The sequence below is a fragment of the Rhamphochromis longiceps genome, linkage group LG18 (genome assembly GCF_057381845.1).
Source record: "Rhamphochromis longiceps isolate RC_006_pf linkage group LG18, R_longiceps_female_GT1.1, whole genome shotgun sequence".
Classification (NCBI taxonomy): domain Eukaryota; kingdom Metazoa; phylum Chordata; class Actinopteri; order Cichliformes; family Cichlidae; genus Rhamphochromis; species Rhamphochromis longiceps.
Window position 1 is genome coordinate 33018372 of NC_140574.1, and position 16656 is coordinate 33035027.

At 42.2% G+C, this 16656-nt stretch overlaps 2 protein-coding genes across 2 annotated transcripts; both read right to left on the minus strand.

Moving 5' to 3' along the window:
- Positions 1 to 3683: 3683 nt before the first annotated feature.
- LOC146648712 (ferritin, middle subunit-like) lies at positions 3684 to 11753 on the minus strand. The gene is made up of 3 exons (XM_085389476.1): positions 11625 to 11753; positions 3956 to 4081; positions 3684 to 3845 (listed from the first exon to the last, which is right to left on the minus strand). The coding sequence occupies exons 1-3, from the start codon at positions 11751 to 11753 to the stop codon at positions 3684 to 3686; spliced, it is 417 nt and encodes a 138-aa protein (XP_085245602.1).
- Positions 11754 to 13854: 2101 nt separating this feature from the next.
- Positions 13855 to 15619, minus strand: LOC146648713 (uncharacterized). The gene is made up of 2 exons (XM_085389745.1): positions 15296 to 15619; positions 13855 to 14407 (listed from the first exon to the last, which is right to left on the minus strand). Exons 1-2 carry the CDS (start codon positions 15553 to 15555, stop codon positions 14137 to 14139), a joined length of 531 nt encoding a protein of 176 aa, XP_085245871.1. The 5' UTR covers positions 15556 to 15619; the 3' UTR covers positions 13855 to 14136.
- Between the last annotated feature and the right edge of the window lie 1037 nt (positions 15620 to 16656).

Sequence of the window (16656 nt, forward strand, 5' to 3'; positions counted from 1 at the left end):
GTGCAAAATTAAAACCAATGGAAGGTGGACAAGAAAAGGTCAAAGCCATCAGGTGCTCAGCCAGAGGGGGTGTTCGCCCAGGGCACCAAACAGGCTAGGACCACCATTGGCTACTTGGATTAGGGGAGTATTAGTTGGCCTCTCTCAGCCTTTAGGCCATTCGGGCTTATTTGAATGTTGTTTGCTTTACACAGCACAGGAACACACACTACGCATTACCACTGAACTGACAACATATTTGACTTTTGTTGGGCTTTTTTTGTTGTTGTTTTATTTTTATTTTTTTTTATAAATTAGCTTTTTGTGCAACTAATGTGTGATGTCCATCTTTTGTGGTGTCCTTGTCACGGTTCTGGGTCAGTTTGACCCAGTATTTTGAGTTGTCATGTTTTTGCAGGTTTAGTTTAGTTCCATGTGTCATTCTCTCTATGTCGAGTCTGCGTCTTAGTGTGATGGTTTCTTGTTCCTGTTTTATTGTGAAGGTCTGCGTCTCATGTGAGTGTGTTCAGTTTTACCTCTGTCTCGTCTTGTTGATTATTCCCAGCTGTGTCCACCACCTGTGTGTAATTCCCCCGTGTTTCTCTGTGTATCCACCATGTCTCACCCGTGTGTTCTCCCTGCTGTCCATCGTCATTCTCCTCTGCTTGTTCTCATTCTTGTCCAGGTTTGTGCTCGGTAGTTTAGTTGTTTCCAGTCTAGTTTAGTTCGTGCTCTATTTGCTGTTTGTCTATATTTATTTTGTATTTAATAAACCACCCTCACCCCTTTACAAGTGCCTGCTTTTGGATCCTCCTTTATTTCCCACACGGCTCATCGCACTCGCCGTGACAGTCCTTGTGTGGTGTCCATCATTTTGGCTGATCAAAAATCTTCATAGTGTCACTACAGGCCAAGGTAATGCCGTCCATGGTAAGTATCTGGTTAGATGCCATGTTTTTAAGAATTTTAGGGTTAGTTTTGTCTGAATTCGAAGCAGAAAATTAGAGTTCGTCCAGGCCTTTATGCCTATAAGACATGTCGTATTTGTGTCATCTGACTTCATAAATAACCATAACTGGGTATCAGCTGCATTGCATTGGAAATGCATCCTGTGTCTTCTAATAATACTTCCTAATTGGAGTAGGATTATGTAAAAAGGTCCCAGCAGAAAGGCAGCTGCTTGAAATGAGAGGTTGCAAATCTTTAGTTATATCATGGAGCTAGATTAAAATTCCCCCAGGAAATCTGAACAGAACCTTTAAAATCCAAATGCAACTTAACTGAATTGTAAAAGAGTGGACAAGCTCAAAATGTAACAACCCTCAACTTCTGTCCCTTCCAGGACTCTGACTGAGTGACTATAATAGTTAATATAGCCTAAGAGCAAGTACTTGGCAACAGTGAGAAGGAAAAACTCCCTTTTAACAGGAAACAGCTTTGACAGCGGGAGAAAGAGAGAGCATACTTTCATTCTTGTAAAAAGATTATGCCATCTCAAGAGCAACAGAAGCATGAATTGTCAGAGAAACAAAGCACCTTCAGCACATCCAAACAGATGGAACAAGAGAAGGTTTCTAGGTCGAGCTGAACTCCTTTCTCTGCCATTTCTCCTCTCAGTGTCAGTGACTGTGTGAGTTTCTCTTCCTTATAACTGAAACTAGTCTGAGCTCTGATCTCAACATCATGTGTTTCTGCAGTGAATGGAGCCTGTCAAGTTTCATTCCAGGAGGAGGACTGGTTTGTGAGCGATACTGTGTTGAACCCTTTTGTAAATGTAGTTCTTACATCAACTTTTAAGCTTCTTAACCCTTTATTCTATATAAATAAACTTCACTTTAGAAATGTCAGAGTTCTCACTGAAGTAAACAAACAGTCCTTCAGGTTTAGTCAATGCAGGAGGATAATGATCCTAAACATACAGATAAGGCAGCCACTGACATGATACTTCTGTTGCATTTTAAGTTTATGTTCATTTCAATGGTTTCTGTCCTTAAAACAAACATCAAAGATGAGAGGGTGCAGCAGGCGTATAGTTGATATATGAGGCAGTAAATAAGTGAAAGGGTTTTCAAACACATTCAGCTCCACAAAAATGTGATAAATGGTTGACTATAATAATAAAAAGAAACTCTGACTCCTTCTTTTATTAAAAAAAAAAAAAAAAGCACCGGACCTTCCTTGCTAAGTGCTCGGAGCAAAACTCTCCTTCTCTCCCCTTACTAGGAGTTTCTGCTGTTGACCCACTAGATGGCAGGCTTTTGCCATGAGCAGGCCAGGAATAAACATATTTGTTGACACATCTATTCAGTTACTTACAGCAATAATGACTACGACCTATAACATACCTCAGAAACAATCCGAGGGACAGAATACTCAGTTACGTTGCAATAGGTTTAGGCAGCTGGGGTATTCTCATGATGCACTGAGTGTTTCTTCTTCCAGTCAGCCTTTTTAGTCACTAGTGTTTATACATCTCTCGATATTTAATTGTTAGTTATGTATAATATCTGGCTCGCTTCCACAGTGTGTCGTGTCCCGATTTCCTCCCGTCACCTCCAACCAGTCGTGGCAATTGGTTAAATTGAATTGAATTGAGACCTCCAGCCTGCAGATGTGGCTGAGACATTTTGGTGAAAATTTTAATCATGGATTCTTTCCAAAACATGGATATAAAACTGAGCAAACACCTGGATTTTCAAGAGAAGAGTGAGAGATGATTTCTTTGTGATGTAATTTTATTTGTAAATAACATTAATACTAGTGAATAAAATGACTTCACTAGCTGGGCCCATGTCCTCATTTTAAGTTTTTTAAGCAGTTTAGTAGGTAAAAGTGAATGCTTTGACATGAATTGAGCTGCGGTTTGGGGAAGGCCTCGAAGGGGACTGGCGATGGCTCCTGGGCCTGGCAGATCCCCATGTACTAAATAGAAGTGAAGAAGTTGAAGAATGGAAAAGGAGGGAGGGAGGGTTGGGCACGTAAACGAGAATGATCAGCTTGCAGAACTAGGGGAACCTATATAGATGACAGCCGGAAGGAGTGTGTTTGGAGGTGTGGTCTTGCTCCTGAAATTCCAATACATAATCTCCAACACAAATCTTTGAGTTTATTTAATTCCTGAAAAAAATGACAAAATACAAATGTAGTGTAGCATGATATGATTGATGTATGATATGATGTATGAATCACAGCATCAGAAGTGTAGGTCAAGTTGATACTTCACTGGGGAGAACTCCAAAAGATATCCAGTAACATTTACATCTGATATGGCCTTGTTTGTATTTGGTACCAATGTGTACAAAGATTAACTCATACACCTTCTGAGAGAACATGTCAACACCATAATCTCACAAATTCAACAAGGTAATGAAGCAGTGATTTATTTAGTCTTTAGACCGACTGCTTGAACTAATCAGTAAAATGAGTTACAGATGCAGACAGACCAAAGATCTAGCTTAAATTGTTTATTCAGATTAGCAGATCAGAAACATTTCCAAAAGTCAGACAGCTTACAAGCAGAGCCATGACCTTATAACATCCATCCCTCCATGTGACATTTCACACAAAAACACCACAACATACAAGAACTGACGCCACCTTTAAGTCAGGAAAGAAATCGTTCTCAGTGAAACAGGTGGAGCAGAAGTGAGTTTACTTCAAAGCCTGTGTTGTTATAATTTTGACTCCAGGCTCACTTCTAGGTCTCAGTATTTAGCTCTTGTCACCCAGACTTGCTTGTCAAACAGGTACTCTGCCATCTTGTTTGTGTGGGCATCCATGCGGGTGAGGTTAGTGATGTGGTCACCCAGCTTCTTGATGGACTTCACCTGCTCATCCAGGTAGTGGCTCTCCAGGAAGTCACACAGCTGGGAAAACGCACACAAATTATAGTTAACATTTGATGATTTGTCAAACATATACTGCATGAACTAGTTCAGTCTTTAACCCCAAACTCTTCCCTCCTACTCCCGCTTACATGAGGGTCATAATGCTGAGAAGCCAGCTTGTGCAGGTCCAGCAGAGCCTGGTTGACTTTCTTCTCCAGCTGCAGAGCACACTGCATGGCCTCCAGCCCACTGCCCCACTCGTCACGCTCTGGTTTCTGCCCAACAAACAATTCCGTTATAGACTGAACACTCTTAAGCTTTGTGTACACACTGATACAAGCTACCGTGTGTATCAGTCTGACTCTGTATAAGCCCTAATCAGTGTACTGACACTACAGGAGGAAATATAAGGCGAGGAATTACAAGCCCCTAATCAGTGGCACGCCAGTGGAGAGAGTGGACAGTTTCCGATACCTGGATGTCCACATCACTCAGAACCTGTCATGGTCCTGTCACATCAACACCCTGGTTAAGAAAGCCCGTCAGCTTCTCTTCTTCCTCAGAAGACTTAGAGACTTCCATCTGCCACTGAACGTGCTCAAGAACTTTTACTCCTGCACCATCGAGAGCGTCCTGACGGGAAACATCTGCACCTGGTTTGGGAACAGCACCAAGCAGGACAGACGAGATCTGCAAAGAGTGGTGCGCTTGGCCGAACGCATCATTCAATCAGAGCTCCCTGACCTGCTGTCCATCTACACCAAGCGGTGCAAGACCAAAGCTAGGAAGATTATGATGGACCTCTCCCATCCCAACAATGGACTCTTCTCACTGTTGAGGTCTGGGAAGCGCTTCCGCTCCCTTAAGGCCAAAACAGAGAGAATGAGGAGGAGCTTCTTCCCCCAGGCTATTCGGGCCCTGAACCAGGTGTAGGACTGGACTCTCCCACACACGTCACTATAAGACTGGACTCTCACACACATCACATCACCACACGCACTCTGGTTTTTCTTCATGCACACTTCCTATAATTTATAATCTTTCTGCTATTTGCACATTTCTAAGTTAAATCTATAAATCTTGTAATAACCTGTAAATTGTAAATACTGTAAAACCACTGTCATTTAATGGTCGGGCATTGCACAGCTACAAGCATTTCACCTCATGTCATACTGTGTGTGTGTGTGTGTGTGTGTGTGTGTGTGTGTGTGTGTGACAAATAAAATTTGAATTTGATAACAATAGAGCTATTTTCCTGAAATCATAAAAGGTAGTAAAAGTCAGCAAAACAGCAATTGTTGAAGCTGCTTCCTGTTTGAGGGAACTGGCCATTCAACCACTTTGACTGAGTGTGCTTTTAAATGACCTTTTTCAACTATAAAGCCCAGGAATGACACTGAATCAACATGAAATTCACATTTCTCACCTTTTAAATTGAGATGTTTTTTTCTACGAGACATTTGAGAAGGACTTGACAGGTATAAGACAACTGGGAGAAGTTAAGAATATTGTTGAAATAAAGAAAATGTGGATGATGAAGTCACAAAGGATGTCATTGACCAGGGCCTGAAAGACTTCTGGTGCGTTTGCTGAAAATGCTATTTTCAAATAACCGAAACAACCCATTTGGGTTTAAAAATTATACTGATTACTGGAAGGTGAAGGAGGACCAGTAAGCGAGTCAATGGAGCAGTCATAAGGACGATGAGGTGTGAGATAAAGAGCTAAACCTCCTCTCACTTTGGTTAGTAAGTAAAATTTTATTTATATAGCACATTTCTAGATAGAAATCACAAAGTGCTTTACAAGATATAACAGATTATAAAAATAAAAAAAACAAAGTTAGCAAAAAGCAATTTTAAAAAGATGTGTTTTTAGCTATTTTTTAAAAGTAATCAATGAATCAGCGGATCGTAAGTCCTGAGGAAGGGAATTCCACAGCCTGCGGCCACAGTAGCAAAAGCTCTATCGCCCCTAGTTTTCAGTCTCGTATACTGAATGACAAGTAGGCCCTGACTACTCGACCTCAGAGACCTACTAGGGGCATAGGGCTGTAAAAGTTCAAGTTAAGGGTAAACAGCCTATTGCCCGCAGCATCAGCTAAATCCTTTGTCATAAACACTTTGCAATGAAATTTGGGTTTGGTTTCAGCATGGCTTCGCTAACAGTGCTGCATAAATGTTGCGTTATCTTACCAGGCATGGTCTCTTTATAAATGCCCAACAGAGCCAACAAAAAGACTTTAATTATATGCTCTGTGGTCAGTTGTCAGTTTGTGGTGTTTGTTAAGCTTTTTGTATGTCAGTATGTCCAGATAAACTTTGTTTCTCATGGTTTACTTCATACAAACAGTCTCCTCTCAGATCTCAGAGGACTGATGTCTTATTATGGGTCCCTGCATTAGTGTGATGGAGTGTCTTCTGTGGCATGTTGAAATCAACTGATTTTCTTTTTCGTCAAAGAGAAAAACTTCTGACTGACTGGTGGCTGACCGTCTCTGTTCCTCACAGATTTGCCATTTGTGGATGTGGTCCACTGATCCACATCCACACATACAGAAGAGGAGGACATTCAATTAAAAACATTAAATACAGATCAAAAGCATAAATATACTTTACATGAAACAAATGCTGGGTGAGCAGAAGTGGAATTTGTTGTAAGCTGAAGTCAGCGAGCAGCAACATCCTGAGAAAATCATGACTTAGCACTAATGTCCTTAGCTATAGTCAACACAGTCACACACTATGAGGCAGTCCTGTTTGAAATTTCCACCAAATCTACTTTTGTGCTTGTAGTGAAATGGTAAATGGCCTGTATTTGTATAGTGCTTTTCTAGTCCCTAAGGACCCCAAAGCGCTTTACATATCCAGTCATCCACCCATTCACACACTGGTGATGGCAGCTACATTGTAGCCACAGCCACCCTGGGGCGCACTGACAGAGGCGAGGCTCTGGCGCCACCGGGCCCTCTGACCACCACCAGTAGGCAACGGGTGAAGTGTCTTGCCCAAGGACACAACGACCGAGACTGTCCAAGCCGGGGCTCGAACCGGCAACCTTTCGATTACAAGGCGAACTCCTAACTCTTGAGCTACGATCGCCCCGATCGTAGTGCTGTGTTTCCTCAGTGGATGCAGATGGTCAAAGTCTGTGTTTTCAAATATGTAGAGTGTCATTTCTCTACATAACACAGAAATAAGAATTTACAAATCAAACAATTATTCAGAAACAAAATGTGCAAAACCCAAAATAAACAAATCTTCAGTTTAGAGCAAAGGAATCATCTATTAATGTTGTGGAGTTATTAAACACACACAAACTGCTCTAAGATGAATAAGTCGGCAAACAGCAATAACGGCAAAACATGTAATGGACGTGCTGGTCCACTAGACAACATCATGTTAATGTAATGCTTTGGGTCTGTTATGCAAAGTAAAGAGACTGAAATAAGGTGTCCATGAGTATCAGTTTTCAACATTCGGTATTAAGAGACAAAGACTGTACGGGTTGGGTCAGTCGTCAAGTCCTGGAGCAAAGTGAGCCTGCAAATCAATAAGATGCAAATCAGTTTATACCTTTCATATGTTTTCATTTGTTTATTCTGAGTTTTATTGTTCAGTTAGTTTCCACAGTTCATATATCATGTGTAATTTTTCATTAGTTTCAGTGTTTGTTTGTATTTTATTCTAGCGCAAACAAGATGTAAACACAGAGTGGACCCGAAGCATCAGAATCGCTAAGCTCCGACAGCATGTCCGTGTTCAGGCCGTGGGGTGAGAAAGCCGAGAAAGACTAAGCTGATTCTGATGCGTCGGGTCCGCTCTGTGTTTACGTCTTTGTGTGGAATCCGTTAATGAATTGATATCGCTTTATTCAAGCTACTCACCTCTCTCTCTTCCACCTGCACTTTCAACTGGACCACGGCCAATCAGAGAGGTCCCGCCCCTGACTATCTCTGATTGGTTTAGTCCACGATAGGGGCATAATGTGTGTCTGTTGTTGACCACACGGAGAGTTGCAGAGATTGTTTTTTTTTTTTTTTTTTTTTGTTACCCGAAAAAATATTTTTTTTTTTAGGCGCACCACTGAAAAATTTGGTCGCACTCTAGAGCCCTGGCGTAAAGCACAAGGCTCGCGTGCGGAGTGAAGCGGAAAAAAAGTGCAAGAGAGAGGTAGGTTCACGTCAAAGACCTGGCTCTAAGAGCCATTTCGTTCGCGACCGACCCATCACTACTGGCTGTGACGCAATCGGCCTTCAAATGCGGCCTCCGGAGGATGCAGCCGACGTTTTGGGACACAGCTTATGTGATAGACTGGCACCCTAACCAGGGTGTACCCTATAACTTCTGCGTTATGCCCCAGCCCTCCTGCAACCTGTAAATCCATTGAATTTTGTATGTTAACCAAAATCTAGACTTTGCTGAATATTATGTAATATGAAGACAACATGCAGTGTTTAAGTGACCAAGTAGAATTGGGTAAAAGTTACTGAATTAGTGTTGGAATAAAATGACAAAATTGTGAATGAAATATTCCAAGAGCTTAACTTGCTTCATCTAAACATGTTTCAATCACGTTTTATAAACCCAAAATGCACAGGTTTATGAATATGAATAAGTTGTTTCGATATAACACAGTTGTTTACATTTCACCCAAAGCAAAAAAATTGTGTGCAACCAATGTACAGTACTGAATTAAGTAAATCCAACACGTTCTCTTTTTCAGTGCACCCTGTACACCTGATGGCCAGTCCAGCTGTGGTCAAATTGTATTAAAAAAATAACTTCTCCTTATACTGTAGGGTCTTTCCCTTTGTCAGTACATGGAAGAAAAAGAAATTAATGAGAAGCAAAACATTTTTCTTAATAAAAAAAAAAAAAGATTGTATATTTGCATGAAGACCGTTCCAGCCAATGGGGGTTTGTTGATAAAATTATTCTCTGTGATTGGTGGCTCCATGGCCACCAGCACAGTGAGAAGAGGTTTAAAAAGGTCCCAGCACAGCATTCACTGCAAGCTGAATGACAGCAATGGCTCATCTGTTCCTCCTCCTCCTTCTGTGGGTTGGTGAGTCAACTATTGCACTTATTCCATATGTGTGTGTTTGCGTGTGTTCTTTTTAAACTATTCTTCAGGTAATCGCATATCTGTGTAACCAAGCCAAGTTAAACAATCCTTTATTAAGTTTTGCTGTCATGGTTCCAGGCTTCTGAGCCTTTGTTTATTATTAGAATTTTTAGTTTGGGGGATTATTTACAGCTGTTCTGGTAAATTATTTTCATGCCATTAGTTTTTGAGCTTCTTGTTCATTTCCCTTAGTGATGTGTCGGTCATGAACGAAATGGCTCTTAGAGCCGGTGTCAGGTTTATATTAATGATTGTCATTTATGCTTAGAAATATTTACTCATATGCTTAGTTTTATAATCGCATAATGATAGAGGTTTGATCCTTAGCAGTCTGTAAAGACTGTGTGCCTTCCAGAGTGTACTGGCATGCACACACAGATCCTGGGGTCATGAGAGAGGTCGTACCTTATTTTATTGTTTTATGGTTTGATAAACACATCTGTCTGTTTTAGTATAAGTGCCTTTTGTTTAGATCAACTGCTGGACTTCCAGGCCAGCAGGTTTAGGGAAGTCGTTTATGGGGTCACATCTTGAAAAACACACACACACACACACACACACACACACACACACACACACACGGTACTCTTTGGTTACATGTATATCTATGTAAGACGTCATATGTTAATGAACTTATGCATATTCATGTAAACTCAATAAAGACCAGTATTATGAGGGAGCAGACGAGAGCAACTCGGGTCAAGCGAAGGAACGGCGCTGTCACTGTTTTCTCCCTCGTGCACGAGTAACACAAAGAGCTCTGGTGACTTGTGTCTTGCTTTTGCTGTTGTAATAGAATGGTCTGAGGGGCTGTGCTAGACAGACCCATCAGCTGGCTCTTTGAAGTGCACAACGCGAGCCGACTCCTTATTGGGAGCCGTGCTTTTTTTTTTTTTTTTTTTTTTTTTTTTTTTCTTTTACTCACTCACACACACACACACACTTTTTTCCCCCCGCTTCACTCTGCATTGCAGTGTTTTGTGTTGTTTCACTTTAAATTTGTTTAAAAGGAGAAAGCTGAAAATTTAAATAGTTAAAAGTTGAAATGTAAATAGTTGGTTTTTGTATTTTAGTTTATTTATTACATTTTATGTGAAGTGAATAAATAACTGCGAAGCACATACAAATTCCAAAGTTCTCTCTCTCTCTCTCTCTCTCTCTCTCTCTCTCTAATAATCTGACAATACTATAATATTGGCCATATTATATTTAAAGTCAACTCACTGTGGCAATGTAGTCTCATGAACAACATTAACTAATTGTTATTTACTAACTAATCTTATATGACTGTTCAGCACAGAAATGAAGCCCAACAGTCATGTTTTACAGTCCCGTGGTCTCAGCCTCAGATACTCAACTAAAGTGATGTCATGACAAAAATGAATGACCAACAAAACATTTTTCTCCTTCATTTCTGTCAAACAAAGCTGTATGTAATGTGTCTCGCGGTTAGTATCATGGTTGCTAGGCAACCTGAACAGCGCGACGAAGCGTATACCGTCCCATATCACAAGCCTCTCACTTCCGCACTTCTCGTACTTATAGTACGCACCGTACGTAGTACGTGTAGTGCGCGTACTTCAAGCGTGCAGTCTCTTAATTGGGACACAGCCTATGTATGTAAAAACACAGAATCTGACCATCTAAAGCCACTGAGGAAACACATAAGTATAGTTGGTAGCAGGGGCGATTTTAGCCCATTTTTGGGGGTGCCAAAATGAATCAAAGCACCCCCAAAGATTTCTTACTTTTTTTGATAATATTTGCTGTTTGTGTGACACACTACTAAAAATATAAAAAGCATACAGTACTTGGTTGAGAAGTAACATTTTAACAACAAAAGTATAGATACCACCCCCCCCCCCTCTCTCCCAAAATGGTTTGTTCCAGCTCGCCTCTCCCCTGCTCTGGCTCTAGTGCCGTTGCTGCCAGAGCAATGGTGGCTGAGACACAGCGGAGTGGGGGTGTGAGTGCCTGGCTTAAAACAGGACATGTTAACTGCATTTAACCTTCAGTTACTCTTTATATAGTTAGATAGGAGTCAGACCATGTTTCTTTTTAGCTGAAAAACATTACACCCAGGTAACCTGCAGTGTTGAAAACGTGTTTTGCGACAATGTTAGCTACCCTACAATCCGTCCCACTCTGTAGTAAAATCAGCGACATTTGACTGTCCTATTGCTCCCACTGAAATGTATACAGCCTATTTAAAATCTAAAACTTAACATTGGCCATAGCCTACTGTTGTTGCCACTGTCCTGTTTGAAATGGAATGAGTGAAGCTGGTTATTTTGTAGTGATGTGCGGATCGATCATTTATGTTCTAGAATCGATTCTCACATTAAAATATCAATATTTTAGTAATTTAGAGTAAATTTGTAGTTTATCATTAACAGGAACACAGTGGAAAGAAACTATAACATTCGGATTGTCTACATTCAAAGGAACTACTTCCTCTTCCACCTTTCATAGTCATGTGCTAAATACGGCTGTAAAAATGTCTCGCAGCCCCTTGGCGTGCGCAGTGTTGCCAACTTAGCGACTTTGTCGCTATATTTAGCGAGTTTTCAGACCCCTTAGCGACTTTTTTTTTCTAAAAAGTGACTAGCGACAAATCTGGCGACTTTTTCTGGTGTTATTGGAGACTTATTTATGACGACTTTTTGACGTGAAAGGGCGTGTTGCTCTTACTCTCAACAAGCAGCGGTGCGGCTGTGGGCACCTCACCCGTGCTAAAGCGCTCACGGGCGGAGGATAGTCCTCCCCCAGCTGCAGGAGATGTTCACACCTATGCGTCCAAACTGCAAATGAACCGCGCATGAGCAAAGCTGCTGCTCCCGCACTAACTGTAACGCAGTCAGTTCTTCTTTTACTGTTATGCTGTTTGCTGTTTTGTGTTTTACTTTTACTGTTTACTGTTTTACTCGTTTTCACTTCTCCATTACTTACAGGCCCGGTTCTAGGAACACTAACGGTGTGTTCACACCGAATGCGATGGACGCGAATAGAGCGTCAGGTTTACATGTAAAGTCAATGGAAAGGCGCGATGACGCGCGATTGCGGGTCCCGCGAAAATTCGGAAGCAGATTTGCGTCGCGAAAACGCCAAAACGCGTGAAACGCGCGGCAGTGTAGCGCGTCTGGCGCGTTTGACTTGCGAATAAAACCACGCGCGTGAGTTTTTGTGTTGCATTTTGTGCATACGCGCGTTTCGCGTCTACCGCTCGAGTTGGAAAAATCTGAACTCCAGCGTCAAATCGCGCCGTGACAACCAATCAGGAGCCTGGTGACGTGGCTGTTACCTAGGTCAAAGGGGCAGATCCAGCCAAAGCCTTTCATACTTCAATGGAGGGGAAGGCTAATCAATGCGGTAGCAAACAACCCGGAGCCGTACAACACCAGCTGCTTTCAGTACCGAGACAGGAATAAAAAGGACCGAGCTTGGAGGAAGATATGTGAAGAGATCGGGCAACCTGGTAAGTTCATTCATTTCTCTTTTGAAAGTTTTCACTGACCCGGGGAAGCCGCACAAAAGCTAGCAAGCCACCGCTATTTTCCCACTGACGTACAAATACCGTTCTGCTTTTATGCATGTTGTCATTTAGGAATATATTTTATTGTTTATTAATAAACAGCACACAGTGGTCCCGCTGTTCATCCGTCACTGCTTTGCTTTTTCGCTGATTTTTTTATTGCACAGTACAGCATTGCATTCTGCAGCCTGATTGACAAATCTGCTCCGTGCCGTGTCTCCTGCGCTTGCCAAATTTATCACGTTTGGTTTTGATAACCATCGCGTCCAATAGAAAAAAAACAGCACAAAAACACCCATAACTACGACCCTCATTCGGAAATAGACACCTGCACCGTGAGGGGAAAAAGGCGCACGAAAGTGGCGGGCAGATGAAGACAAACCGCGGCATAATAATACTTTTACGTTTTGCAATCTACAAAGGTTTGCACTTTGAGAATCAATTGTGAGAACTGTGACCAGGGGCTAGTTATTCTGAGAACCCCTGCAATAAATGAGGGACCACTGTCTACTCTACGATTATTATATCCAACCTGTTAACATTTAATACTGTATTGATAGAACCAACTGATTCTGCAGCAGAGCATCCCCAGTCCCTGAGCTCCTGCTGCTGCACCCACAGATATGTACAGCAAGCACTGATACCTTTTTAGTCGGTGGGATTCCCTTGTGATCACCTTTACTAAATATCTACAACCAATCTGATTATATCCTGTTATTGTTTGTTTTGTTTTTTTCAATGTTGAAACTAAAATCTAGTAGCAGCCTTCTCATTTCTTTGTGTTTTGTGCTGTTTTACAGGCCCACAGAGGAGGACGGCTCCGAGGCAGATGAGGGACGGGTCCCAGGACGGTCCATCGGCGGTGGAGCTGGCCATCCTGGAGTCCCTGAAGAGGCCACACCAGTCTCCAATGGAGCATTTCCTCCTCAGCCTTGTTCCTGCTCTGGAGAGCAGCTGGTCCTTTTTATTCCTGTCTCTCTGTAAATTCTTATATTTTATATATTTATGTTTAACGATAACAATAATATTTATATTTATAACAAGGTGCAATAATAATTAATGTGCAATAATAACAGTGTGCAATACACATACACTTATTCTTCTTTTTTATACTAAGTTAATATACTGTGTTGTGTTGTTTGTTACGTTGTGATGTGTCATATCGTGTCGTGTTGTGTTATATGTAGTGCCGACGTAGGACAGTTTTTCCAATTTCATTGTACTACTGTACTATGTATGACTGTGCAATGACAATAAAGAGTTATCTTATCTTATCTTAATGTTTTTCTGTTTGAGACTTTTAATATTATTTCAAACAAATGTTTATAATGACTAATGTCTCAGTTCTACTACACAGCAAATGTTGGCACACGACTTGACACATGTAGAATTTATTTCATATTATACTAATGACAAAATATACTAATACAGTGGGATGCAAAAGTTTGGGCAACCTTGTTAATAGACATTATTTTCCTGTATAAATCGTTGGTTGTTACAATAAAAAATGTCAGTTAAATATCATACAGGAGACACACACAGTGATATTTGAGAAGTGAAAAGAAGTTTACTGGATTTACAGAAAGTGTGCAATAATTGTTTAAACAAAATCAAGCAGGTGCATCAATTTGGGCACCACAAAAAAGAAATGAAATGAATATTTAGTGTATATCAATGTGTGTGTCTCCTATATGATATATGGGGTGCCTTTGTCTGGATGTGCTTCCCATCCAGAGCTGCACAGCACAGAGGAAAGTTCCAGCGCTCCTGGAATCCCTCTGTGATGGACCGCCAGTCTCCAGGTGAAGGCACAGCCATGAAGTCGTCCACTAGACAGTCCCAGATGGCCGTCGCTGCCTGGGGGGTGATCTGGCTCACCGTGGACACACCGACTATGAAACTGAACGCGATGGTCCTGAAGGAGTCCCCGGTGACAAGGAACCTGGACAAAATTGTTCAAAATCAGTATTATGTGTACTGCAGTTACAAAATACATTATTCAAATTCCAAAATACTTTTGTGATGTCAGATTTAAATCACAAAACATGAATCTTACATAAAACCTTTTGTAATTATAAGGATAATTAGAAAATGTATATTAGATAATATCTAAAACAGTTGTTTTGTTTTAACTTTAACATATCATAATTTGATTGGTAGCAACTTTCACAACTACAGTGAGCCAATCACTCATAATTCCTAAACATGTCAATCAGGTAGGAATGAAGTAAGACATTAATAGAAATGTTGACATGTATGTTGACATGTAGCCCTTTCCTTGCTTAAATCATTAATATTTTTGAAAAATTAATCTGTGATAAGACATAGCTTATCAAGATAGAACCATGTAACTAAAGATGAACCAAACTGTTCACAGTTTTATCTAACTCTGTTTTAATAAAGGCTGTGACCCCTGCTATAGAGTCTGACAGCTGCAGGGATTATATACAAATATTCAACTATCCCAGAATTAAACCAGGTCTAAATAAAAAGGAGTGAGTATCACTACAAAGGTTAACTCAGTGGTCCTAATGCTACAGTTTGATATCAGCAAACACCGAGCGCATACATTGATGTGACACCACAGCCATGCTATCATGCAAACACTGAGAACAGCATAAATCGAATTAAATCGGGACTTGATGAGACCTTCTGAGTATCACTAGAAATATTATAAAGAGTCGTCTCTGTACCACAGTTTGCTTTCAGTAAACACCGACAGCATTCACTGTTAGCATAGCACATCCATGTTAGCAGTGTATAACTGGATGGATTAGCATATTAGCACAGATATCAATAAAGGACTACCGTATTAAATAGTTTTACTAACCTCAGGCAGACGGACAGGCGCTCTGCAGGTGGGATTGAGCGCCTGTAGTTGGTGTCTAGGCGGGCGATGCTGGGACCGACGAGGGAAAGCAGGTCCTCAAACTGGCCGACGGTGATAGCGCTGGAATCGGCCGTCATCCAGGCGCAGCTCCTGGAGCAAGTGGTGAAACTCACCAAACTGCTCATGCCTCTGGAGGACCTGATGGACCCAGGTATGGCGAGGACGTCTTTTACGCTGCTGCTCTGCTCTCCACAGTACATAGAGAAGGGAGACTCTCTCTTCAAGCGCTAGCTCGATAGCTGCCATCTTGCAAAGATACCGGTCTGGCACAACTCCCTCCCACATTCCTCCCACATTTCTGGTTGACGCGCGATGGATTTTTCTTGGACACGCGTTGAGACGCGAATGTACACGCATCAAATTAGGGGCGTTTGGGGCGTTTTATTCGCGTCCATCGCGTTCGGTGTGAACACACCAGCCAGACGCGTTGTCGCGCCAGTTCGCACCCGTGACCAATGAGGACGAGAAGGAAAAACCCATCCTGCCCCCCACCTGCATCGTGGGTGCACTGACATGGGAGATTGAAAAGGTGGTCAGGGACGCCCAGCGACAGGAGCCCGACCCTGGCACGGGCCCGAAAGGGAAACTTTATGTTCCGGCCACAGCGCATAGTCAGGTCATTCACTGGGCACATACTGCCAAGTTTTCGTGCCACCCAGGTAAAAATCGCACTGTCTCCTTTCTACGACGTTTGTTTTGGTGGCCCTCTCTTGTTCTCGATGTCCAGAACTATGTTGCGGCATGCCCGGCGTGCGCACGGAACAAAACCTCCAACTCACCTGCTTCTGGCCTCCTGCGACCGTTACCCACTCCAAAACGCCCGTGGTCGCACATCGCCCTGGACTTCGTCACCGGCTTGCCTCCCTCTTCAAGTAACACCTCCATTCTAACCATTATTGACCATTTTTCCAAGGCCGCCCACTTCATTGCTCTGCCCAAGCTCCCTTCTGCCTTGGAGACGGCCCAGTTACTGACGCAGCATGTGTTTCGGCTCCACAGCATACCCCAGGACATCGTTTCCGACCGTCGCCCTCAGTTCACCTCACGGGTTTGGAAGGAGTTCTGTGCAGAATTGGGAGCTCAGGTCAGTTTGTCCTCCGGGTTCCACCCCCAAACTAATGGTCAGACCGAAAGGGCCAATCAAGAGCTGGAGGCCATGTTGCGTTGCGTCGCATCATCGAACCAAGCGACCTGGAGCGAGCAGTTGGCCTGGGTGGAGTATGCCCACAACGCAAGCACGTCATCAGCAACTGGACTCTCGCCCTTCGAGGCATTGCTGGGGTATTGAAAGAAATCTCCGT

What these genes read in the sequence shown, in the direction of transcription:
- LOC146648712 (XM_085389476.1), bottom strand. Translation starts at nt 11,753, where the DNA reads ATGCGCGGTTCATTTGCAGTTTGGACGCATAGGTGTGAACATCTCCTG. An exon ending in CGCACCGCTGCTTGTTGAGA is followed by an intron (nt 4,082 to 11,624) that starts GTAAGAGCAACA and finishes TTTGTTGGGCAG; the next exon opens with AAACCAGAGCGTGACGAGTG. An exon ending in CTCAGCATTATGACCCTCAT is followed by an intron (nt 3,846 to 3,955) that starts GTAAGCGGGAGT and finishes GCGTTTTCCCAG; the next exon opens with CTGTGTGACTTCCTGGAGAG.
- LOC146648713 (XM_085389745.1), bottom strand. Translation starts at nt 15,555, where the DNA reads ATGTACTGTGGAGAGCAGAGCAGCAGCGTAAAAGACGTCCTCGCCATA. An exon ending in CGCCTGTCCGTCTGCCTGAG is followed by an intron (nt 14,408 to 15,295) that starts GTTAGTAAAACT and finishes AATTTTGTCCAG; the next exon opens with GTTCCTTGTCACCGGGGACT.